This window comes from Falco peregrinus, chromosome 1, assembly GCF_023634155.1.
Source record: "Falco peregrinus isolate bFalPer1 chromosome 1, bFalPer1.pri, whole genome shotgun sequence".
NCBI classification, from domain to species: Eukaryota; Metazoa; Chordata; class Aves; order Falconiformes; family Falconidae; genus Falco; species Falco peregrinus.
Window position 1 is genome coordinate 23,062,081 of NC_073721.1, and position 25,251 is coordinate 23,087,331.

At 43.3% G+C, this 25,251-nt stretch overlaps 2 protein-coding genes across 10 annotated transcripts in view; one reads left to right on the forward strand and one right to left on the reverse strand.

Moving 5' to 3' along the window:
* The window catches only part of PAPSS2 (3'-phosphoadenosine 5'-phosphosulfate synthase 2), a 48,812-nt gene extending 45,987 nt beyond the window's left edge, over positions 1–2,825 (forward strand). For all 7 annotated transcript variants that reach the window (XM_055793783.1, XM_055793781.1, XM_055793786.1 and 4 more), the window contains one exon: positions 277–2,825. In XM_055793783.1, the coding sequence (XP_055649758.1) occupies positions 277–418 (142 nt within the window). In that variant the 3' untranslated portion in view covers positions 419–2,825. The remainder of the gene's footprint in view (positions 1–276) is intronic.
* On the reverse strand, positions 2,325–22,908 carry ATAD1 (ATPase family AAA domain containing 1). 3 transcript variants are annotated; one of them, XM_055793787.1, is made up of 11 exons: positions 22,764–22,908; positions 20,494–20,669; positions 18,679–18,777; positions 18,281–18,401; positions 16,442–16,642; positions 15,178–15,284; positions 12,260–12,349; positions 10,130–10,180; positions 7,066–7,202; positions 6,417–6,522; positions 2,333–2,464 (listed from the first exon to the last, which is right to left on the reverse strand). In XM_055793787.1, the coding sequence occupies exons 2-11, from the start codon at positions 20,653–20,655 to the stop codon at positions 2,423–2,425; spliced, it is 1,116 nt and encodes a 371-aa protein (XP_055649762.1). In that variant the 5' UTR covers positions 20,656–20,669; positions 22,764–22,908; the 3' UTR covers positions 2,333–2,422. The 3 variants fall into 3 exon arrangements, with proteins under 3 accessions (XP_055649764.1, XP_055649762.1, XP_055649763.1); XM_055793789.1 differs by lacking the exon at positions 10,130–10,180 and having other exon boundaries at positions 2,325–2,464; XM_055793788.1 differs by lacking the exon at positions 2,333–2,464 and having other exon boundaries at positions 5,733–6,522.
* Between the last annotated feature and the right edge of the window lie 2,343 nt (positions 22,909–25,251).

Here is a 25,251-nt window from a genome sequence, read left to right on the forward strand (position 1 = left end):
AAACACAGTTTAGGAACTAAGTGGCAGTAGAAATACAGCCTTTTGCAGCTGGAGAAGCGTGTTCTGTTCACCTCCAGCTCCACTGGAAAGAAGAACCCCATTGCTGCCAACTGTAAACCCGTGAAGCTGGGTGTGAGGTGTGAAGCTGCAGACGGGTGCTGCTGGTGCCAGGAGGTTTCTGACCATGCACTTGGCACGGCAGAAGAGCTGCGCTGGGGGTCTCAGAGCTGCTCAGGGCAGTTGTGCTGATTTCACCCCTGTCTCTGTTTTGTGCAGGCACAACGATTTTGACTTCATCTCAGGAACACGCATGAGGAAGCTTGCTCGTGAAGGTGAAAACCCACCAGATGGCTTCATGGCCCCCAAAGCTTGGAAAGTCTTAACTGAGTACTACCAGTCGCTGGAAAAAAAGAATTAACACTACTCCTACTCCCTAGAAATAACTTGTATTAAGAGTGAGCAATAATTGATTGATTCCCTATGACACAGATCAATTACTTGGCATTTCCAGTGCTCTGACTGTGGGATTTCCCTGCCTGGGTCAGAATGTTTTTTACTAATCAGAAGTACTTTGAGCCTGGTCCTTGTCCCCTTGAAGCTGCTGGGAGCATCCCTGTGGAGCTAGAAGGGAGGGGCAGCGGGCCCTTCATTCCCTGCTGAGCATAGCTGCGGGAAGCCCACCACGGCCTCTGGACAGGCCAGCTGGATCATTGTGGTGCCACCAGGGCCGCACAGTGGCCCTTGGTGCAGAGCTGGGACCTCGGCACCAGGATAAAAATGTGTCTGTTCTCTCAGAAATGAAGAAGTGCCTTTCCTCTGCCCCTCGCTTGGTGCTGGGCAGAGGCAGGAGCAGCCGCTGAAGCGAGGAGCAGTTGCTGCTGCCAGGGTGAGAGGGGGAGACGGGCATTCGATGCTCAGATCCAGTCACTGCCCTCCAGGTTGTGCCTTGAACAATTTTTGCTAACAAACCGCAGGATTTTTTTAATGCCCTTTTTTTTAGGATTTTTTTTAAATCAGCCTTGATCGTCACCAGTTCCTTGTGGCCGAGACAACTGCTCACTGTCCTTCCTTGGTTCCTCCTGCTTGACCTCTCTGGTCAAAACAAAACCTGGGCTGGGCGTTACTGGTGCTCCAAGTTCAGCTTTGTGTGGGGACCGTGCAGTGATGACCCCTGTGCTCACAGCCTGGTGGGTCCATGGGTGGGGGAACCTCCCCTCAGAGGCATCGTAAAATGCAGGAGATCTCTGAGAAGGCTCAGGGCAGCATACAAAAATTGGGGATGCTGTTTACATGCTTTTGTGAGTATCCTCCCAGCTGGCAGGATTGGATCCCCTGTCCTCTGCCCGTGCTTCTCCCATCTGAAAGGTGAATTAAAGGCAAAACGGCAAAAGCACAGTGTGAGGCGGGTCTTGCCAGTAAACCAGGCAAGAGATGGCTCAAGCGCTTGCCCTCATCTGTACCCCCAGCCCGGTGTGGGTACAGGTGGCCTGATTTTACTTTGTATCTGTGGGGTGCTGCTGTGCAAGGGGTGACAGTGCTGAGCCGAGCACGGGTGGCTGGTGCTGCTCCCAGCTCTGGCTAGTGGAAAGTTACTGCAGACCGTACCTTCTCCCCCTCCCCTGCCCCCAACATGGACTTTGCTGCTGCGTGTGAGGCTTTTCTGCTGACTTGCAGCTCTTGCAGTGACCTCCCCTCCAGTGGGTCTGAGCAGTGTGACTCAACTCCAAAGCTTTACCTGGCCCCATCCGCATCTCACCCTGAGCACGTCCCGCTGGCACCAGTGCACGTCGTGGTGGTCGTTGAGGCCCGAGCGCGATGCCCTGCACGGCTGGGAGCCCCGCAGCTGCCTGCCTGCCCCTCCGCGTCCCGCCTGCGCTCAGCGCGGCCCTTCCCAGGGAAAGGGCTGATCCTGCAGCCCTGCTGTGCCAGGGGCAAAGAGCGTGCCCCCTCCACAGCCATCGTGAGCAGGGGTGGGGTGGTTTGTTTTTTTTTTTGGAGGGGGGGAAAACAGCTGTGCACTTAGTTATTGCAACAACCTGAACTGATTATTTTTGTACTTGCCCCTTTTTTTAGTAGGTGCCCCAGGACCGGTTACAATGTGTTTCTAATGAAACGGAAATAGCGCTCTCCTCTTCTTGTACTTTGGTTTTAATTACAAACGGATCTATGCTCAGTACAATCACGCTTCTGCTCGTAACTTAGGATAGTGAGTTACATCGCAAGCTAAAACCTGTTTTGCTGTGGCCATGGTATAGTGTCCGAGACTACATGTGACTGGGAGTACTTCTGCAAAAAGTCTTTTTTGTTACCTGTCTTGGGGTGGTTTTGGGTAATTTTTTAAAGTATTTGGAGCAAGGAACCCAAAGCTGCATTATACCTCAAGAAAAATGCTGCAACACCCACGTCCGTAGCTGAAAGCACACTAGCACCCGTGCCTTTCACTCATGGGCCCTCTGGCAGGGACCTGCAAGACAAAAGCAATACTCCCATTTATGACCACAATATTTGTCATTTTAAAGTAGTAAAATATTGCTATTGCTGTTCATCATAAAATAATCAGTTAAAAAAAAGCCAACCACAGTAAATCAAAATGGTTACAGCAAAACACGTAACTTATATTATCCTTTCAAAAATAGCATAGTGTACCGATTACCTCCGATTAAGATAGGGTATATGGACTAGGTTTTTTTTATAGTATATTTATTAAAGACATGAGACTGGAATTTGTACCTCAACTGATGCATCTTATGATTTAATATATTCTGAACTTGATACTCTGCTACAAAATACTCACTTTTAGTACAAATAAATATTTGTGTAACTCACTCTAATTTTTTGGGGGAAGATTAGAACGCATACTTCACCTGGGGCAGTGACCGGTCCATAATGGCAGGAGCCCCCCGGCATGTTCCAGTCTTGCACACCCAGCTCCTCAGGTAGGGCGATGGCAGGACCAGCCAGCAGCAAGGCTGCCCGTGGAGCCCATTTCCTTTGGGAAACCTCATCTCATTTCCCTTTTTGCTGTCCGAGCTGTACAGTGTTAACAACTCACACTGAACGAACATAAAACTGGGCTGTCTACTGCTTCACTATGCCCCTGTGCTGTTCAACCAGCACATAAACCCATTTCCACAGGATTCCAGCAGCCAGAAGGTGGGGTGATGCGGCATCCCGCACGTCCCAGCTTGGGGAGAGACAAAGGGAGAGCCCTGCCGGTTCCTGCGTGGTGGGGATGGTGGCTCTTCGCTGCTGGCCTGTGCCTGCCCCAGTGCAGGGCTGGGTGCTGGCTGCGGGACACGGGCAGCGTCTTTGGCTCCCCTGGCTGGGGCTCCCGGCACCCTGCTCATTCAGAGCGGTGCCCGCAGCCCCAGGCTCCCAAGCACCAGCCAGGGAAAAGATGCCCTTGTCCAAGCCAGTCTCAAATAAAAAAAGCGCTGTATTTACAGAAACCAAACATGGACACGCTGGTGAAGGTTACAGAAAACAGATCAACAAAAAACACAGAGCAAACAAACGACACATTTATTCACCTGTTACTTAAGAGTACTCCAAAGGTTTCTGTTTGCGCTGCAGTATTGGACTGGCAAGATGAGCCACTTTACAGCCCCGGGAAAATTTAAGTACGGCCTGTACTGTACACATTGCCTACCCCTGGCTGCTATGGTTGAACAGGTTCTAAACAAATTCTTTGCCTGCTGGGAATGTCTGTGCCTCTTCCTACCAGAGGATTCAACCTTTAAACCCCACGGAAGACCGTTTCACATAGAACTTTGCGCTACAGCACGGAGCTCAGTACCTGCCCCAGCCCACAGCTCTGAACGATGCTCCTCACTTTGAGCAGCTGGCCCTGGAGCTGCAGGAGAGGGGCTGGGCTTGCCCCCACCCTACGGCAAGGCAGGAGCAGATGCTGAGGAGCCCAAACCAAACCACTGGAGACATGCAACAAACGTGGCTGTGTTCCTGCGTGACAAACTATGCCACTTGCCCAGCCTTTCTGGCAAGCTGCCTGAAGGGTCCGGGCTTCGACAAGGACTCCCAAAGCGGCAGCAAAAGTAGACCAGTATGGAAAAGTCCTTTGAAAAGTGGGAATTACACTCCAGCTGAAGTAACTGTCCTCAGGGCAATGAGAAATAGCCCCGTGTGCCTCTCCAAATCAGCCCCTAAGCCTGCAGTGATGCGCTACAGGCACAAGGTAAAGGCAAGATCCAGCTCGCACGCAAACAGCCAGGTTTTGGGAGACACACACAAAAAGGAGATCGGAGCTCAGCTGGCGATAGACTGGCCCTGATACCTGCAAACATCCAAGGCTTTGTTCGTGTTCCCTGCCCTCAGTTTGACACTTAAACTCCCTTGAGAGCACACTTCAGAGCCACTCTGTTAAACCCAATGGAGACTGCATTCTTCAGCTGCCTGTGCTGCATCTTTACCAAGTAGGAAGCACACTCGAAAAAGGGAGGTGGCAGGATGAGCCCCATCATCGCACCAGCCTGGCATTTCTCAGGTGTAACAACTACTGAGAGGGGCTGGGAGAACTTCAGAGTAGGCACTGAAAACAAACTGAATAGCCAGAGAACCTCATCCAGCATGTGCATAACCCAAACCTTCCGAGAAACCAGCTTCCAGTCAGCAGCACTATTTGCATGTTTACTTTTAAGGGCTAATCCTTGAACTCGGGCTCTCCCAGAGCTAGCACTGGCACACATCCCTGCCTTCTGCCCTGACTTGTGGCACTGGCATTCCATTATCCCAGACTTTTTAGATTTCCACAGCCCAGTATTTCTGGCATGCCTAATTTCCTATGTCTTTGTGTTACAGCAATACGCATTTACCATAGACTTCTTTCTCCGTATCAAAAAGCAAAGTAATTATTAAACTGTTTTTAAAAACCCCATGTTCAGTACCCAAGGAGATTAAACTGGGCCAAACTAAGACCTGCTACGCCTGGTGCATTACACAACCGGTGTGCCAGAGAGGACACCAGCGAGAACACTGTGCTTAATGCAAATGGTCATCAGCACCCAATACTGCAGGACAGCTGGCTCCAGCTGTCTGTATTTCACTTTGCAGTGCCTTTCACGTTACATTATCTGGCTTTCAGCGCTTGCCTTCCCTCGATAGCTAGCAGAACCGTGACACAGCGTACCACCCCGTGGGTCTGAACAATACCGATTACATTTGTCTTGAATTAGTGCACAATTCATATTATTATTATAAGAAGAAAAATCAAGTTATTGAAAACCTACCAACAATAACTCTACCGAAACACTTTTGCCACTTACACTTTTAACCCCTTGCCTTTATCACTCTGTAACGTTACATGAATTTACTAAAACTCTTACCAGCCAGTACAGCAGAACTTTGCTAAATCACATTTATAAACCTAAAACCTATTCCCATCTCTTCACCTTTGCAATCAGAGCATGTGACAGAGCAAAACATCACAAAACATCCCCCCATGCCTCAGAGCTATGCATATGACGCTTCATGGTACAATGTCACAGTGCAGCAGTGGGTCTTCCAGAGGAGATTAAAAATAGCAGCAAACCCTCGTTACAATGCATAATAGATCAGAAAGCCGCAGTTTCGGAGACCTTATAATATGTAGGGCTTCATGAAAGACCAGTTAAGAACCTACTCTAACTACTCACATCGAGGGAAAAATAAAAATAAAACCAGCATTCATTTTAAAAGCCTCAAAAAGCAGAGTTCATACAAAATGAAGAGTATTCAAACATTTTTACAGTAGTTTACTATCTTTACTAAATGGCACCAGATTTCAAGTGGTCATGTGAAGGGAAAATCAGTAACATTTCAAATTTTGCCTGGAAGTTATTCTAGAAGCAGAATTTCTATCTTCACCATTTGCTGCTAAAAGGAAGAAGTAAATGTGAATTGAGTATCTAGACAAGTCTTTAATCTATACGTCTTCTGATTTGGTTTGATTCAGTAAGTAGAAAAGCTTTTCCATACTCAAGTTATCTACAGATTATGTCTATATATATAAAAAAATGTGTGGATATATACATTTAATACATACACACACGCTCGTACATATATACACACACTGGTAATGGATTGTCTCCCCTCCACACCGGTGACCTGCTGAACCCATGCACCACGTCAGAACCTGCTTTAAGGCTACACAGTGTATTGATTATGGGACAAGACACAGGCAGTTGCTCTTGGTCTGGGCTATAATTGTTCCACTTCATGATCTACTGTTATGCTTTAGTTGTGCATGACAATTTCAATAACTTAGAATTTGTTGTATAAAAACAATTCCAGAAACAGAACTCCCTTATTCAAGGAACATCCCCGCTCCCACCCCCGACCTTGTTTTTGCTAACTGATTACAGAAGTCAAACTAAATCACATCAGAAACTGCAAACACACAATTTGTCTTAATCTAAACTAACATGCATCAAAACATTCTGCAGTGTGGCATCCTTTGATTTTCTCATCTTCTCAATTGCCCTGTGGAGATCCTGCTGCTGCACAGGCCGAATTTCATCTTCGTCATGGCTTTAAAAGAAAGAAAGAAAAAAAGCAAGGTAACGATTCAGGTGCTGTGTAACAGTTATTCAAACAACGAGAAATAAATCACTGCAAACAGCAGCTGACACGGACCCAGTGTTACAGTGGAAACATGCCCCTGTCCACACCTGCATGACCTGCAAGCACGGGAGATAATCAGAGGAACAGCACAGCAACCGGAGTTCTGCACGTTCGAGAATGTTACCAGCATTTAAACTGGTAATGCAGCGCAGTAATACCACGTGGTGGTTCATGCCACCTCAAGCTTGGCACCTTAGAACAAGTAGTCTTACTTTCAGTCAAACTGAACAAAGGTAACTTACTTGTTGGGTTTTTTTGTTGTATAGTAGCAATTTGTTGAGAAAAAAAGAGAACCTCCTGCTTTCTGTGAATCACAGCACAGTTTTTTAAACCCCTAGAAATTTGTAACTCAAATCAGAAGATACAAACTATTAATTGGACAGTGTGTAGCACCAGAAGCATTCACAACTGCTATTCAGCTACCATAAAAGACAGAATAAAGACACATACGTTTCTTCCTCATTGGCAGAATTAACATATTCCCTGACACAGAGGAGTGCTGCATCCCGGCACATTTCCTTCAGATCACTGCCTGAGAAGCCGCCAGTCTCTTTAGCAACTTCTAGGAGATCCACATGCCTGTCCACCTGTCCAAAAACAAAAAAGGACTCTCAAGTTCATTTACTTTGTTCACCAAGGACAAGAAACAGTCACCTCCAAGTATTTTTACCTGCCCTAAGATGATCTTTCTCAGTCTTGACCTTTTTTTGAGAACTAAAAGAAAATTGTTTTATTAACTTAAGACTTTGAACCCTCCAAGCAGTTCATTTCATTAAATAAAACTGATGCATCATCTCATAAAACTCTGTAGCTGATGAAAAAAAAGAACAGGCAACCAAAAGCAAACCATCACATTGGTGTATTATGTCACTGACAAAGCTCCTGTGTGGTTTTGGAAGCCTACTGGATGGCAAAAACTGGGTCACAGAAATAATGACCCATTTATCCCAAATGCCCACACAAGCCTCCTGCAACGGCACTGCTTTTTTTGGTAAGGGGCTCAATCAGACCCTATATACATCTTTTTATCTGTAGACAATGAACACAACCCAATGGGTCTCCTTTCACAGCCACAGCCCTTTTTTAACATTATTTGAATGACTAAGTCTTGTTTTCATAAGCACGTCTTTTGATCAGTTACACAGCAAGGCTGGAAAGAGCTCCCATCACATTTACCTTTTGTTGTTGCCACCTTTCAGTGCAGAGTAAGAACTTCAAAAGCAGTTGTTCACTATCTCAGCAGCTCACTTGTCTGCTGAGTTACTGAACAACTGCTCCTACTTTATACAACCATGAAACGGGGAACTTGGAGGCAAAATAATGTGTTTAACTCCGTGCACTGGATCAGACTGAACTCTTTCCAGCCAAGACCCCACAGTTACTCAGTCCATTTACAGCATTTCTGCTAACAGCCCCTTCCAGCACATTTTCCAATGCATCAGTATTTCCTTTTCAGAAGTTAAAGCCAAACTAGTCTAATAAAAGGTTGAAGCTATGGGATGACTTCTTCCAGGAGGGAAACTATTTCATGGTGATGAAAGCAAAGCCCCAGATGTAATCTCTGCTGCTTCCAGCTACCCCTTCAACCCATGTACTCCCCAGGATAACCCAAGAACGCATCAACATCCACCAAGCACCCCTCCAATTCCCCGCTGTTCCTCCCGCTTTTATTGAAGGACAAGGGTTACAGTCACACTGTTCTGTTGGCTCCTATCTTGAGCTTCTACGTAAGCTCCAGCTTCCTGACCTATGACTCAGCACGCAGTGCTCTGGTTTAGGACTGCAGCAAGCCGTCTGGCTGTCCAGCATGGAAATTAAGGCAAAAGTGGCAGCTGGCTTACACCAAAGTGCCTCATACAGACACTACAGCCTTACTATCTTGAAGTGCTTTGCTTAAAAGTGTGATCCTGCACACAAATACTGAAGCCAGTAACAGTCAGCTGTGGATCTGCAAGGTATCTGCTCATTATGGGGCTGAAGGCCATCAAGAATTGAATGGAGCAGCACAGCTGGCTAAGAATAAATAGAAAACGGGCACGTTGTATAGCAGGCATTAACAAGGATTTCCCTTTGAGCGAGAAAAAAGAAACAAAACAAGATTTTAAGACAGGCAAGGAAAATGGAGGGCATGACTACACCTGTCACGTGAAGGACTGGCAGGAAGTTTGTCACCCTGGCTAAAAATAAGCTGGGCTTGAGATCCAATTATTACTCCAATGGGATAACCAATAAAGGTTAATCCCTGCCCCTCTGCCAAACGCCGTTTGTGTGGCTGTGGTTCACTGCCAGATGCTCGATACATCTTGCATTCTTCCAGGTCCATATTCAGGTGCTGATTTAGTTTTTGCTGAAGGCCGTAAGGCCAAGGTGCTGCAACTCCCAGGCCCAGCTGCCAAGGCAAAAAAGCCACAGGGTCCATTTGTGTGCAAGGGCTGGGTGGCTGCAAACATACAGGGAGCCTGTATAAAGGTCTACTATTTAGCATAGCTCCCTAACAGCTCTTGAAGAGAAATTTGAGTCTGAAACCACCACTTGCAAGAGACATTTTAGTTTGAGATTTTCTGCAAACAGGTCAGCTCTTCCTACACAACTCCTTTGCCACTTTGTAGCAGTCCCATTTTCACATCAGTATCTAATATTTTGTGAAAAAGCCAACCTATATTCTAACCCTGTACAAACAACCCAAAATTTGCAAAGCGTCCTCCCCAATAGCTCAGCCACTTGCAATGATGAGCTGTGATTTTTAGGCCTCCCAAGAAAATGTAAGTTGGTTTTACTAATAACTTATATTGATTAGGATAGACGTCAACCCAGAGACACTTTGCAACATTAACTACAAGACAATTAGTGCTTCAGACTAAATTTGGCAGGAACTTCCAATAGCATAGGCCCCATAGTCAGACACTACCAGATGTGCTCATACCTATCCCTTCCCCTCATCTGGGAATGCAGATGGCAACCCGAACACCACACAATATCAGTAACAACATCTATAGTAGTTTTCCCCTAAAGGAAATATGAGCTATGGATCAAAGTGCAAAAAGCAGCAGTCAAAAAATGTAATTGCTCCTTTCTTGACTTAAGCCAACAGACTTTACAGAGTTAAAAAAAATAATCAGGATCTCTTGTCCCTGCTTCACAATGTCTTGAAATTTCTTTCACTGATCAAAGTGATTTCCAAACGCGATTCACCTTCATCTTTAGAGAGATAAATTTATTATCTTGTTACATAATAGGAAAACAGAGACAGAGAAATTAATTTTCCTCAGAGATGGTGAATCACCACAAAATCCAAGACTGCTGCTTTGACTGAGGCTCATGCTTAAACCAGTAAGCAACTCTACTGATTTAACGCCACACCTAAACCCACAAAAGATTCCCAAGATCCCTGGTAGATAATCCCTACCTTACTCCAAGACAGTCAATTATAAAACATGCTTTCTACAACTCCAGAGCTTGCACTCATGAGAACAGTAATACAGCTAATTAACCATTAAAATAGAAATTTACTTACATTTTCATTTTTCAAAATCAGCTTCAAGATAGCTTCCCTTTGTTTCAGAGCCTTAAACAAAAGAGATTAAAATTACTGGACTACAAAAATAAACACATGTAACATCTATCTCAATTTTGCACTCCGCAGGCCTTCAGTCACACAAGCTGATCCCTCAAACAGGAGACGTGATACACACTAAGGAAACCTATCTGATGGCAAATCACTCGGCAAAACAAGATCTAGGGTACTCTGACTCCAGGAGCACATGAAACTAAACATTTGAGCATATACATTTACACTGACTACAGGGAAAGGGAAAACGCACTGACATTTAGTCTTACTTTGCCCTAAGTGAGAGCAGCTGTCTCCAAAGATTCCCCATCACCTTTAACAGAGGGCTGACACTCTCGATCTAGAGGATGCTTTCAATACTTTGCTAAATCAGATGAAAAGCATAAACTGTTCTGCTTTAAAAAAGAAAAATAAATTTAATTCTACAGATGATGCTTGGGAAATTTTAAGCAATATAAATCACATACTGTAATGAGGTTACTGAAAAAAAGTTAAGTCCTAAGCATATCCTTACTAGCAAAGTAGAACACAGGCAGCAAAGAGATTTGTTTTAGCGTCTCCCAAAACCAAACCTACCAAATTCACTTTCATTGTTAAAAAGGGGGGGAAATACCCCATAGATACTCTAGCAGCTGAACAGTTGACACTGTCTCAAAAAATACTTCTCCCAAACTTCCCTCTGTCTTGTAGATTATTTCTTATAAGTAATTTTGGGCATTTTCACCTCAAACCTGGTTACAAGATCTGCAAGGCTTTAACTACTCTACAGTCATCCTACTTGTGCACACTTCCAATCCACAGCACATAAATTATACTGGCCCTCAATAAAAAAGCTGGAACCAACCTTGGTTGTACTGCAAAGTACCACAGACAAGAACAAAGGCCAAGCTCTAAGTTCATAATATGGCTGTAGCGGGGTAAGGAAAATCACGTGTCCGTGCCCCAAATGACACCTCCTGTTGTAGTTCTGATCCTGAGAGAGGAAGCCAATCCCCCGTAATATCCTGAGGCACTGTTACCCGTGGGTAATCCATCGTTCTAACACCAGCTCTTGATAGAAAGACATGATAAAAGTACCAAAATACACATTCTTGCTCCTTACTAATTCAAGGAAAACTTGATAAAACCCTATGAACAGGCATCGCAGAAAAGCAGTAAGTAGGTTACAAATGCTTTGTTTCAAAAAGTATCCGCCCACCGGGAGTGAAAGCCAGTTCAAACAAGATGTGCCTGGGAACATGACTACTCTTGCACAATCAATAAGAGTTTTACTCCTCCAGTTTGTCTCTAAGTTTCTGCAAAAAATGAATAATGAAGGGCATTTCTGTAGCCAGAAGGGAATACTAACAACCATGACTGAACTCTTCATAATACCGATACAAAAACGTGTTGTGATATCGCTAAGTGTTCAAAGGTGACTAAAATACCTTGAAAAGGATGGCGATAGCAAAATTTACAGTAAGGGTAACCTTGTGACAGCTGGCCTAATTGATAAAGACCTAATTACTGCCCGTTTGCCATAAAGCACAAGCAAAATAAAACCAGTTTTTCAGATTGCTGGCTGTGCCCGACTGTGGAAAGGCTTGAGCAGAATGTAGGCTTTGATAGGCAGATTTCATTCCCTCTTCTTAAAAACTAAGTACTGTGTATCTGTAAGGTATAAATGGTAGTCAATATGTACCTGCTTCTTGACATTATCTGACCTGGTGCCACTCTCCCCTGCAGGCAAGGTGTGCAGTCACTTTTTGTGGTTGTTTTCAAATTAAAACTAAGCTCTTTCCAGTGTGCAGTGTCTAAGCCACTCACTCCATTCTTACAGATGAAGAAAACAGGTGGGAAGCTCTCAAGAGCACATGGTATTGTTTCAGGTAAAAGACCCAAGGATTCAAGACTTCTGTGAGAAACTTCACCTTAAAAGCTAAATTATATATGAGCTTCTAAAAAACTAAACCCAGATCAAAATAACGCAGCATTTCTTTGTAAAAAATCCAGAGACAGGCGCTTCCTGGTCGATAAGGCACGGGCCTGCAGCTCAGCTGCTAGGTGCACTGTTCAGGCAAACCTGGCATGACTTACAGGTTGGTTGATGTGAAATCGGGTTGGCATTCTTCTCATGATTGCAGAGTCAAGATCCTGAGGACGATTGGTGGCTCCCATAACTATTACCTGTATACAACAACAGAAAAAAACTAGTCAGCCTGAAACCAGCTTTTGAAAACATCACCATATTGGACTTTCAAAATCAAACATCTGACTCCTTCACACTTTATCAAGAACATCGACATTGAAAGAAGTTACGTAAAGTTTCTTGGTACTGATTTCAGCAACTGGAGAGGCAACTAAAGACAGCACTGGTACCACAGGGTACCATCTGGGTAGAGATTAAATTTTACACTGGTCTGAAGTCTCCTGAGCCTGATTTGAGCGTTCAAACTCAAAGCAGTAACCCAAAACTCGTGCTTATATATCTCTCTATATATCTTATCTTTGTGATGTCTTCTTAGTTCCTTATGGTCTAGAAGGAACTTGAAAGGAGATGCTTTGATAAGGTATTAAAAAATGTGGCATTTTTGTGCTGTGTTGAAAAAAGAAAGGCAATCAGTTCACCAGGACAGCCAAACTGGCAGCTTTCCAATGCACTACAGTGTTGTTTCTTTTTTTTAAGCATTGGAAAAAGCATTAAAAGTCAGCCAAGAAACTATATGCACTGGTATTCTGTAACAGCAGCGCATGAGGTGTTTACAAGCCAAGTTCAATAAAAGAGTATTCACCTCATTTGACTGTATTCCAGTTATTAGTTTAAGAGCAAGTTTACTTTCCATTCACATCAGTCTTGTTTTCTCATTTGTTATTCTAAGTTATGTACATTGTAAATACCCAGTCACAAAAGTGAAAAATGTCTGGGAAATTAATCTCCTATCAATACAGTTTCCTGACGTGCTTCTGGCCTTTTGTCTGGGGTCAGTGTTCCGCAGCCAGCCCTGGCAGCTGCAGCAGCCCTGGCCAGGCTGGGCTGCGCGGCCCGGAGCAGTCACCCTGCCACCTAGAGGCTTGACTACACGGTGGCCGACTGCTACGCACAGAAAAAGCCCAAAGGCACACTTCGTCAGGGCTCCCCAGCAGTCCTCACCTTCCAGAAAGCGCTATGCCTGCAAGCGCTTGTGCTCGCCAGCGTGCCAAACAAGTTATGTTCGGCTTAGCTGACTCCTGCAAAAAAGCATCACCGTACCCCTGCTGCGCTTCCCCGGGGTCTATGCCAAAGCCCAACGCTGGACCCAAAGAGTTGTTCCTTCTGTGCCACCGGGGCGGAGAAACCTTCCCAAACGCGGCTTTGGCTGCAGGTTCTGTGGACGTGAAGTGTGGCTGTATGGGGCTTCCAGACTTGAACGGTCCCTTCAAGCAGCATAGCACTGTTTTCCAGGCACCGCGCCCCAAGATCCTGCCAGCCTCAAGACTACATCCTTGGCAGGTTTAGCCCAAAGCTCAACATGCTTTTCAGGTGCAATCAACAGAGGAACACGTAACATTCATCGTAACACTTATTTACAATTTCCACTTAGCACTTGGAATTTTTGTTACCGTAACAAAAGCCAAATTCAATCCTTATTCAAAGGAAATTTGTTTGACGAGAATCACACAATCTACCCAAAGCTCCCAAGAAAACATTCGTAGTTAACAGAAGAGCCCAGTGAGCTGGCTGTCAAAACCCGAGACAATGCAAGTGTCAAAAGCATCACTTGAAAAACACTTCCTGAATTGCAACGACATCTCGGGGAGATGCCCGAGATACAGTACTGAAACAAAATACTCCTGCTGAAAAACTCCCCAGAAACTTGAATCAACCCCTGCAGTGCCTCCAGCCAATTTTTTGCATTGCATTTCATTTTGGTGGCTCCCTACCCTGCAGAGCCATACAAGTAAAGGAGAAGAGCGACTGCATGCTGAACTCAAGAGATGGGTAAGACCACATATCTTCTTACTGCAGGGAACGAACAATTCAACTTGCTCCAGGAAGTTGTCAGTATGTTGGGAAAAAAGATAATACATTCAAACACTGGAAGAAATGTGTGCTTTCAAGATCATATTAGCTTCCAGTTAAGTTTTCAAGCCATTGGCCTCTTATTAATGGTAAGCAGTCTGCTTTAAAGCTCCTCAGTATATGTATTCACTGTGTTCTAATCAGTTTTTAGGAAATCAACTGGAAAAAATCTTTAGCACAAGCTTGAGAGAGGAGGAAAAGCAGATTTTTACAAAGAACAAATGGTGGTCGGAGCATCAGAACCCATTCACAGAAAAATACAAACTAAAAAGGCTGAAGATTTTAGAAGTTGAGAATAAATATCCTTTTCAAAGGCCTTAAAAAGAACTGCAGTTCCAGGTTGCAGTTCAGAAACATACCAAGCAGGCTTTTGTCAATGCTACATTCATTTATTTAATAAATGTTTTTTGTTTGGTTGGTTTTACAACACCAGCAGCTTTTGTATTTTTTCCCCTCCAAAATACAGTACTTCTAGAGAGTATGGGAGGGGGACGGAAGAATACAGGAATGACAGGATGGAAGCATGGCTCCATTTAATACAATTTGTCTTTTGATAACATCAACTTCTCTACCCTTTCAGACTAACTCTGGAGTCTAGTGCATGTCTGACACCAGCCTAATGCTCTTCTGGAAACAAAGCAACTAACCTGCAACTCTGATGAATACTTAAATCTTTCAGTACCTTCCCTGAAATCAAAGATTCATTTCACCTGAAGAAAATATTGTTGACAAAATATTTTTTGAAACAGTTTAAAAAAAATTCCCAATTTTGGCAGCTCAAAATATACAGCTACATTATTAAGACTTAAGACACTTCTGAAAAGAACACCTCAATTAAAACTAAAATACCCACAAAAACAGTCTTCTCAAGAAGAAAGCTCTTCCCAAATGGCTCAACGCACAACAACCAAGAGGGAAGAATCACATTACTTTTCTCATCTTCCTCTGTACTTACTTGGCAGTTATAATCAGTGTCCAGTCCATCCCACAGACTCATGAACTGAGCTTTCATCATAGCTGTAGCTTCATGGTCAGAACTCGATCGACTTCGTAAGAAGGAATCTGTATTAAAGAATTCAGATAGAGCAGTTTACTTTCAATCCTGCCATAGAAACTACGCTGTTTGATTTCTCACGTGCAGACCTGAGCTATTCTCTACCTTAGAAATACTTTTTTTAATAAACATTGTCAACAAATGAAAAATATTTCTTACCATGAAGAATAGAAAAATGGAATCTCATGCTATTTTTAAGCACATCTTTTAAATTACATTACATGAGTATGCACCCATCACACAAGATTGTCCCAAATCTTGTGCTCCAAATTTTCCCTTTCCTGAATACATGGAAAGTGTATCTGTCACCTGAATTTCTCAAGCAGAGACGGAAGCATTCAGACTTTGGCAAACTAGAAGACACCAAAGCACAGAACAGCTAGCTGCAGGACAGACTCAGTTATGCAGAGCTCTAACTCCACTAGTCATTGCCTAAAGAATTTCCAACAGCTAGAAAAACACTACCTTTTTCACACCTATAAAAAAAGGATAAAAAGTATCTTAAGAACGTAGCCCCAGCATAAACTGTGCAAAGAGTAAAAGCTTCATCAGGCTTTGTTTCTTCAAACTGTACAACTCACAAAGAAGCGCCAGTGCCACGAGGCAATGGGCAATTTTAACTAACTGCTCAGATTCACACGGACTTAAACACTAACGTGACAAGCCAAAATGCGCTGAACAACCAACACCCTTACTGTCTCCCTAGCTGAATTTCCTGTCCTCCTACTTCTTTACTATAATTAAATATTTTTTTATAATTTAAATATTTTTTTATAATTTCAATAAAATTAAACTATTATTCTCAAGCTCTCCTAAACCTGTATTTTATTTTCCACTACATGCCCACATGGCAGAAGCGCTGAAGGTGATGGGTTTCCTGAATAAGTAGTTCCCTTGACAGAAGAAAAGCCCTCCTCATGAACCACCTTTGCCAAACCAAAAATAAGCAGCAAGTTGTTCTACTTGTAATTTCCTTCACTAACACAAAGAAATATTTTTCCTAAGCCACCACTTCTTTACAATACTATTTATATTACTAAACCTTCTTCCATTATAACCTTTTTTAAGGGAAAGATGACAGCAGATTAATCTACCCATCAGTGTGAACTTACAGTTTCATGTCACTCTGCCATAGTTACTTTCAAAAAAAAGATACGATTTTTACCTATTTCATCAATAAAAATGATGGATGGTTGGAGCTTTATAGCAAGGGAGAAGACAGCAGCAGCCAGTTTTTGAGACTCTCCATACCATTTGTCTGTCAGTGTTGAAGGCTGTAGATTAATAAATCGACAACCTGCTTCCTTTGCCGTAGCTTTGGCGATCAGTGTTTTGCCACAACCAGGAGGGCCATAGAGGAGTACTCCTGAAAAGGTAACAGTGTTAGAACTCTGGTCGCTGTATAGAAAACATGCTTTGGTATGACAGACCTGGTATCGTCCAGGCTTGTATTTTAGCCAAGTTTTAAAAGGTAAGAAATCAAGTTACACAGTGTTCCATCAAATCAAATACAGAGTTATCTCAGATATCCTTATTATTATAAAATTAAAGCTAAGAATATCTAAAAACAGGTATGATGAAATTCAAAGGAAATATCTGTCTGAAAGATGGCTGTCTTATTATTGTGACTATAAAGGTTACATGAAACTAAACCCCTATTTATTTTCTGTAAGCATTTGACAGACCTTGTTTATAGCCAATTTCAGCCTTGCTAATAAAACAGCACAGAGAGGGGAGGGAAAAAAAAACCCAAACAGAACACAGAATCTACAAACATTTTAAACAAATTACCCACAATTAAATATGACATCTCATATTTTTAAACTTGCCACAGTGAAAAAATTCACAGTAGTGTTCTTCCTAACATAGTCATAAAGAAAACAATTCCAAGAAAAAAAAATTAACTCAAGCAAACCTGAAACAGAATTACCAGGTGGGTTTTTTTTCTGTTTGTGTGACTGACTACCCCAAACATAATTACTCTGAAGCAATGACTTCCAATTAACACACAGTGCAAGCCACTAATAAAACTGGGGATCTTGCCCTATGTGGAAAGTCTGTTTTAAAAAGATAAATAAAAAATATTTTTTTCCTTCAACTTATTAGATCATGATATTGAAGTAATTGCCCAGACAGTTTCAATTTGTGACTTAAACAGAAAGTAGCCTGGAAAAACTAAACCAGTTACAAAACTACTTCATTTTCCATCACTTAGTACACAAAACTGAGATGCTCAGATACAGGCAGTTTTCACAGAATATTCAGAAGACAATATGCCAGGGATCAGAGTAGTAAAGAAACTTTGGCATTTTGTCCAACATTTTAGGTTCAAATTCTGCTTGTTTGCAGTAACAAACACCAAATATGCCTGTAAACATTCCAGCAGACAGTGTCCAACTTCTGTTTTACTGTTGGAAAGTTTGTCACCCACTGGTTTTCTTACTGCCTCAGTACCGTGCAACTCAACTCCAGAGAAAATCAAGGCATCTCCAGAAGAAAAATGGGATTTCTGTCTCCTTGAATGACTGGAATTTCTAAGGACTAGAACCGAGAGATGTCTGCAAGATTGGCTTACATTGATGTCTCATGTTTATGACTTGTGTTTTCCAAGACACCACAGAAAGATTAAGCAAGTGTATAAAGCTGTACAGCAGAGTTATAGCTCACCTCTGCAAAAGGACAAGATGAGGTAAAAGAAGAAAAAACCCAACCCCATGACAATTTAAGGCAATTAAAAATGCAGGCTACATAGATTAGTGCACCAAAATGTAACATCAATAACTGAAAAGCAATTACCACTTCATTATTAAGATGAAACTTATTCACTAGGACTTGATTCCACAGCAAGAGAAGAGGAAAAACCTGAGGGGTTTTCCCTGGCATCAGTCCTAACGGTTGCATTTTGGACTGGCAACCCACTTGCTCTTTCTTTTCTGGAGAACTGTAACTTTTTTGTTTGTTTTTTTAAATACCAACATATAAATCCATAACATTTCCTTCCTACCTTTTGGTGGCTGTAAGAGCCTGGAATTCTCAAACAAGTATTTCTTCTTGATGGGCAAAATGACAGTGTCTTTCAAATCTGTAATAACATCATCTAAGCCTGCAATATCATTCCAGGTTACCTAATATGGAGAAACAGTATTAGACATGATCATCAAAGTCCCTGCCATCAAAAAAATATCCACAAGTTTAAAAGCAGTGCAAGGCCTCAAAAATGAAAAAGGCAAGTGATTAAAAAAACTCTGCTCTCAACAATGCAATTTTAGTTTTAAATTACAGAATTTTTTATAAGTATTTCCATAGATACCATCTATGACAAATAATGTCATCTAGAGTCAAAATCAAGATCTTCCATGTCTGAAATGCTTTCATCGAAAAACACAGACAACAGTTTCTTACATGCATGCTAAGTGGGTCTACGAGATGTGCAGCAATACTCATTTCGTATTCAGTAAGCTTGACATTTTTTACTCCAATTTGCTTCATTAGTTTTTCAGCCTGAGGGAAATAAAACGACAAGAAAATCAGAGAAAGAAATTGAATGCTTAATCAAAAAATTAGTTTTTAAAGTACTGCTATTTGGACTCTGAACAGCTTCTCTGTAAGTCACATCTGAAAAGAGGTTAAATCTCTCCGCAGTAGAAGGTTCTGCTATTTCCTAAAGACTTCTTGTCATTTGAGTGAAACTAAATCATACGTCTTAGTTCCCATCGAGTAGAGTGTCACACCAGTCCCCCTACCCCTAAAACCACAAGCCATACATTACAACCTGAAAAGCAACCAATATAAACATTAAAACACAGTCTGCTGTTCAGAACAGGTTTGCAGACACACAGGTAACCTCAGCACAAAATCATTTCCATAATCCCTACAGGAGTTTTCAAAGCCGACACAGATGTGGTACACTTCAAAAAAAAAAAAAAAAAGCCCATTTTTCCTTACAAACTTTGTACAGGATTCAGGTGAAAAGCCTGAAACTTGTTATTAAATAGAACTCTATAGAGTTCTTTTACGTGCTTAATTACCTCCATTCACAACCCTGCAAATAAGACACACACACTTTAATGGGAGATATAATTGTGCTATTATAAAAAGCATCCCCACCCCCCTAAACCTCCACGGCACTGTGTCAAGGAGACAGTATATTTTTAAGAAAAAAAAAAAGGTAATTCACAGAACCCAGTCATTTTTTTCTATGTATTCAATGTTTTCTTTTTCCCAATTCAAAAGGAAAAGTCATTTGTTGTGTCAACACACTTACACAATTCAGTTTCTCTTTATACTCAAACCTGCGGTTAAGTATGACATGGTTTTGGGATATTGCAACCTCTTATATAACAGCTGGCACTAGCACAGTTTGTGAAAGCTGATTTTTAAAGTGGAGCCAATTTTTTAACTAAAGATTTCATTAAAAAAAGAAAACCCACCCAAAGAAGAACTAGGTGGCTCAAAACTGCTGTTTGAATCTGTAAAATTTGTGTCATCCAAAAAAAAAAAAAAAAGCTGCAACATTTCCTTTAAATACTTTGCAAAGGAAACATTTAGGTGCATTTCAAAACCAAAAGTCAAATCTTTTCCCAGAGCATTAACCCCCATGAGCCATTCTAGTTCAACTTAAGGAATGAGACTTTTCACTTTTTTCCTCCCCGTTCCAGACCATTTTGACTGGTACTGGAGCTGCGGGAAGAACAGAGAGAGGGGGACAAAGTGCAAGCTATTCTTAAAAAGGCATTTGGACAGCAGTGTTCCTCTTTGACATGAGCAACTACAGTCCCTGCCTCTGCCATTAAGTTGCCAAAAAGCAGCAAAGAATTAAGTCATTTCTGCTCAAGGTTTTAAAAAGCAACAAAGAGACTGATGAGAGCGTTATTTAACAGGACTGCTGCTTAGCAAAGTTGTCAGAAGCAGAAACGGCACTGGGACCACACACTTGCAGATAATTAGAGACAACATCACACTCCACTTTGAACAGTTTTTCTGCCACTTCAAGCTAGAAATTTTAACTTGTTATAAAATCTAAGCACTGAAAACACTAACCGCCTAGATCCTGAGTTTTACTAAAAAACAATTCTATGGCTTTTTATTATTCCACATACATCTGACAATTATTTTGTTGGTTATTGCAAGTCTAGTTTTCAGTTAGCGTATTTCTCTGTTTGAACAATAACAAACAAGAACAGCATTTTAAAGAAAGATTTATGAATAAAATTCTACCTGTTTCTGAGCTTCTACTTTTTGCTTTCTGGTTGGATCAATGGCATCAACCATCCACTTAATGGTAAAGTATGTTACAGCACCAAATATGGTTAAACGAAAAATTAATCCGACCACTTCATTCCGGCTCAGGGGACGTGAAAATGTTTCAGCATGGACCATTTTGCTTCTCAACACTAAATGTAAAAAAAGTGCAGGGAGGGACAGAAAGCAAGCAAATTAAAATTGAGAAAACATCTACCTTATATTTAAACAGCATTTTATTAAAAGCTATTTCCCAGGCACACAGTGGGCATAAAGCTTACCATGAAGTCATAATGAAATACCTCAATAGCACAACCCCAACAGATAAAATCGCGTAAGATTAAAACATGCAGCACTAAGTGTAACAACTGTTTCATTTCCATTTTCAGTAAGCAGACAAGAAATGACAGCAACAATTTAAGGCCTTCCTTCTTGATTGACTACATGCCAAAAGGTCCTGATTTCACTTGTCCCTCAAGAAATCTGCATTCCTTTCAGCTATACAATACCCTAATAAAAGCAATAACGGTTACTTTATGTCAGTGCCAAGTTTACATTCCCTTTAAGACTGACGCTTTGTGACTGTTACTGACTTAAGAATGCTAAGTCATGGAGACAAAAACTACATTATTTAAACAGGGAGTTCTTTTCCCTTAGAGGAAGTTTAAAGGAAAGGCACTCAACTGCAACATTAAGGAGTGACTGACAACTCATATTTGAGTAAAACAAGGTTAAGAGCTGAAGCCTGCAGCTAGCAGAATATATTCTGAGTTATTAATATCCCTGGAAAACTGAAAATGCTGGATGTGGCACACAGCTATCAAGGGAAAAGGCTGGCTGCTGTATGAGCCAAACCCAGGAAGTACAGCACCTTCAAGTTAAGGGAGCAGGCTGTAGAGAAGAAAAAACCTCTTCCTAAACCACTGAAAAATTACTTATAAAATCAGGGTTTTCCTTCCCCAATTTACTTTCTCCTCAGCTGGTGGGATTTCTGCTCTCCCTAAAGCTCTCCCCGTTTACTGCCCGGTTTTCCTGCTGCAAGGGCAAAATCAGTGGCAATTCCTTTGGCAGCTTCCAATGCTCCCTGGCTAGTCTCCAAACTGAGCAGTCAGCCAGGGAAAAGCTGGACTACCTACAGCCAAGATACCCTTGAATTCCCCCTCACTTGGCTGGCAGCTGCACTATGTCGACCCCACCTTCAAGTCAAGGCCATGCCATACCATAGATTCTGTTTGCAAGGATTTGGCAGACTGGAATCAGGAGAAGTACCATGACATGCTAACCAAAAGACATCGATGGTTTGCTGCTATATCTCAGTGCAGACCACTAAAACAGCTTTGGCTTTTTTAACTCTACATTCTCTGTTTAGAAACTAAAAAGTCAAGACTGTTGCTGTGCCTACCTGCTTGGTTAGGCATCTAAGCAAGTAATACAGAACAAGCAGATTCTGCATATTCTCTTAAGCCTGACATATTAAAATAAAATGTATTCAGCGAACAAGAAAAAAAGATTCCAAAAAAGCCCCAGTGCAAAAGCCCACTTCTCAGGCGATCCTTGCTCTGAATACCGGTTTTAAGAAAAAGCTGTAACAGGAGAGACATTTAAGCGTGATTTCTAAACAAAGTCCTGCTTATCCCGCATGAATTTTAGCACGTATTTCCTAGCCAGACTGCCGAGAAAACGAGGACAGTTAGTTGAACGGCAAACTCTAGCTCCGTACGGCTACCGCCGCATTCGGTTCCAGCCCTGCCTGCCGCGTGCCAGCGCTTCCCATAGAAAAACGAAACCGAAGGAGAAGCGGTGCTGGCCGCCGCTCCGCTCCCGCGAACGCTCGGGCACCGCGAGCACCCCCGCCTCTCCCCGAGCCCTCAGGCAACAGTAACCGCTCCCGCTCACGGGCTCGGCGTTACCCTCGCGCAGCCCCCGCGACCGGCGGGGCGGCCACCGGAGCCGGACGCACAGAAGAGAAGGGGCAGGGCAGGGCCGCCCCGCCGGGCCTCCCGGGGCGCCGCCGGGCCCCAGCGAGGGCAGCAGCAGGCCTCGGGCTGCTCCCGGCCCCGCCGAGGACGCGGCGGCGGCCCGGGGCCCGGCCGCGGCGACGCGGTGAGGCGAAGGCGGCACCGGTGAGAGCCGGGCCGGGCCCGACCGGGCCCGGCCGCCCGTGACCTTCCCGCCGCCCGGCATGCGCGGCCGCAGGGGCAGGCAGCGGCGGCGGGCGGCCGCTCGCTCTCCCGCCGGTGACTCACCCCTCGGGCCGGTCTTTCGAACATGCAGTCGGCCGAGTCGCGGAGCGGCGGGGGCCGCACAGGCGGCGGCAGCACGGGCGGCGGCAGGCGGCAGCCAGCAGCTGCGGCGGCAGCGCGGGCCCTGGCGCGGCGGCGGCGCGTCCCGGGCTTCCTCCTCCGGCCGGCTCCCGCCGCCCCGCACGAAGGTTCCGGGAGCCGGCCCCGCCCCGCGCCGCGCCGCCCGGCCCAGAGCCCCCGGCCCCCGAGCCGCCCCACGCCGAACACCCGCTCCCTCATAAACACCCTTCGTTCCCCCTCGAAAGCAGCGACATTGCAGAAGTTAACAGGTCAGGTTTGGAAAACGCGGTATCTGGCAGACTGGGGATGCTAAGGGATACGCCAGAACGAAAACCATCAACGTTTGAGGATGCATCAGTGGTTTACTACGAGATACTGAGGTAATAGTTTTCCAATTTCAACCTGTAATGAAAACGGTGGCTTCACTGTCTCTCCCTAGTAACAGAAAAATGTCCAGAAAAAGGTTAAAAGAAGGGGATCTGTGGAAGAAGTGTAATTAATCTGACGTTTTGGCAACTCGCCTTCAGCTCTGCTGCCCTTGTGCCAGTACCACTGATGCCCCACAGCCACTCAGACCCAGCTGTGCCCCTGATAGCCGGGGCGCTTCGTTACTTGTGGCCCAGACAATGTCCAGGGGCTTCCTGATCCACGGCAGCACTGTAATGTCTCCACAGCACCTGCTCCACCTCTGCCACCTCAGGTGGTGAACGGGTGCCACCAACCCACCGGCACACGGCCCTCACCCCGTCCATCGTCTGTCATCAAACCCACGTGCAAACAGATACGCTTTCAACGTGGTTGCGATTTTACTGAAGTACTGTTCCAGTAGTTTTGGTTCAGTTCCATTTATTGGATTAATATACACCAAAATGACCAAAATACCAAAAAAACCCCCAAAGTTTTGAAGCAACTTCTGCTCTTCATCCTTATTGATGAATCAGTTTTTCCCTTTTATTGTTTTGTGTGCTATAGTACTTCCAAATAGTACAAATAATCTGAAAATAAATGTATTAATGTCTAAGTGCACATACTGATTTACAGAAGGCCTTCCTTTTTTGCTGCTCCTCTAGTCTTTGACAGTAAATAATTTTTTTCTTCTGTCTGTGTAGAGTATGTGAACAGTTTCCCTTTGATGCTTTAAAAATTAACTGGATATAACGGGTGATGTTGACAGCTTTAGCTATTAATTTGAGCTTATATGCATTCTTGCAATCTCCTCTTTTGAATAGAAAAAGGATAATCAATCATTTCACTGCATTTCATGCACTAGGAAAATGCTATTGTGTTTGAATTACCATTACCGTCAGAAAATACTTAGGATTCTTCTGTTTTTTTCTCCCACTCTTCAAAAAGTGACATCTGTGTTGCTGCAATTTAGGAGAAATGCAAACACACACAAGTAATAAAAGCTCGAAACCTACATTTTATCACTGCTATTTGACAGCTGTGGTGGTAACCTTTGAAAGAAATCCTCTGCTCAAGAATACTTTAAAAAGTTTTGAGATATGCAATTTTTCAGAAGCTGCCCAGGGTCAGGTTGAAAGTGAGGTTGATGCTGAATGCGTAAATTGGTTAGGCCCTAATTTCTCAAAATATTGACAGGTTATAATTTCTTGAAAAAATACTTCTTAAAAATAGTGAGGAGCACCAAATTCATCCTGCTTTCCTAAATACAGGCTCTCAAAATCTTCACATTGCTGAAGGCTCAACATGGGACTTAACTCATTCTAGAAGCTGGTCCTACAGAGGTCTATGAGGTGTCCATCCCTCTGGTACCACTGGAGCTTTGCCTGTTTGCACAGACTTGGCCATGGCGAGATACTGCTTTCCCATCGCTTGTGCTCTGTGTGCACCTGATCAGGAACTGCAGAAGCCAGGAGAGACCCCTAGCTGACTGCTGACCGCCTGTTCCTTTCCAGTATTAATGTGAATTGGGCCTTAGTTTTTGATTTCTATCTTCTATTAAAAGTATCTGTCTGAAAGAGAAAAGTACTGGAAACCATGCATTAACAACTGGGAAAAAAACCACCTTCTTCATGGCAGCTGCTGTCCCCAAGCACTCGGCATGCCTTGGCTACTTTGGATCATGGAGTAAACTTCCTACTTAAGGACAGATCTAGAAAGTGGTATTGTAAGTTGGAACTCATTTGCCATACATTTTTATCAGTTTTGGTTTTGCAGCTGTAGAAAAAAAGAACATTTTGGAGGGTTTTTTTGATTGATATTGAAAAATGAGATTGCAAATTTCCTCCCAGATTGAAAAATTTCACATCGAATTATGGATGACTTGGTTGAACTCTAGATTGTAGCTCCTGAATACAGAACTAGGTCACTGAAAGGACCTAGTGTAGTTGGCAAACTCATCAGAGGAGATGAAGACCACACGGTGTACGTGCTGTTTTGCTTTTGACTGCTGAGTGCTCTTCTATGA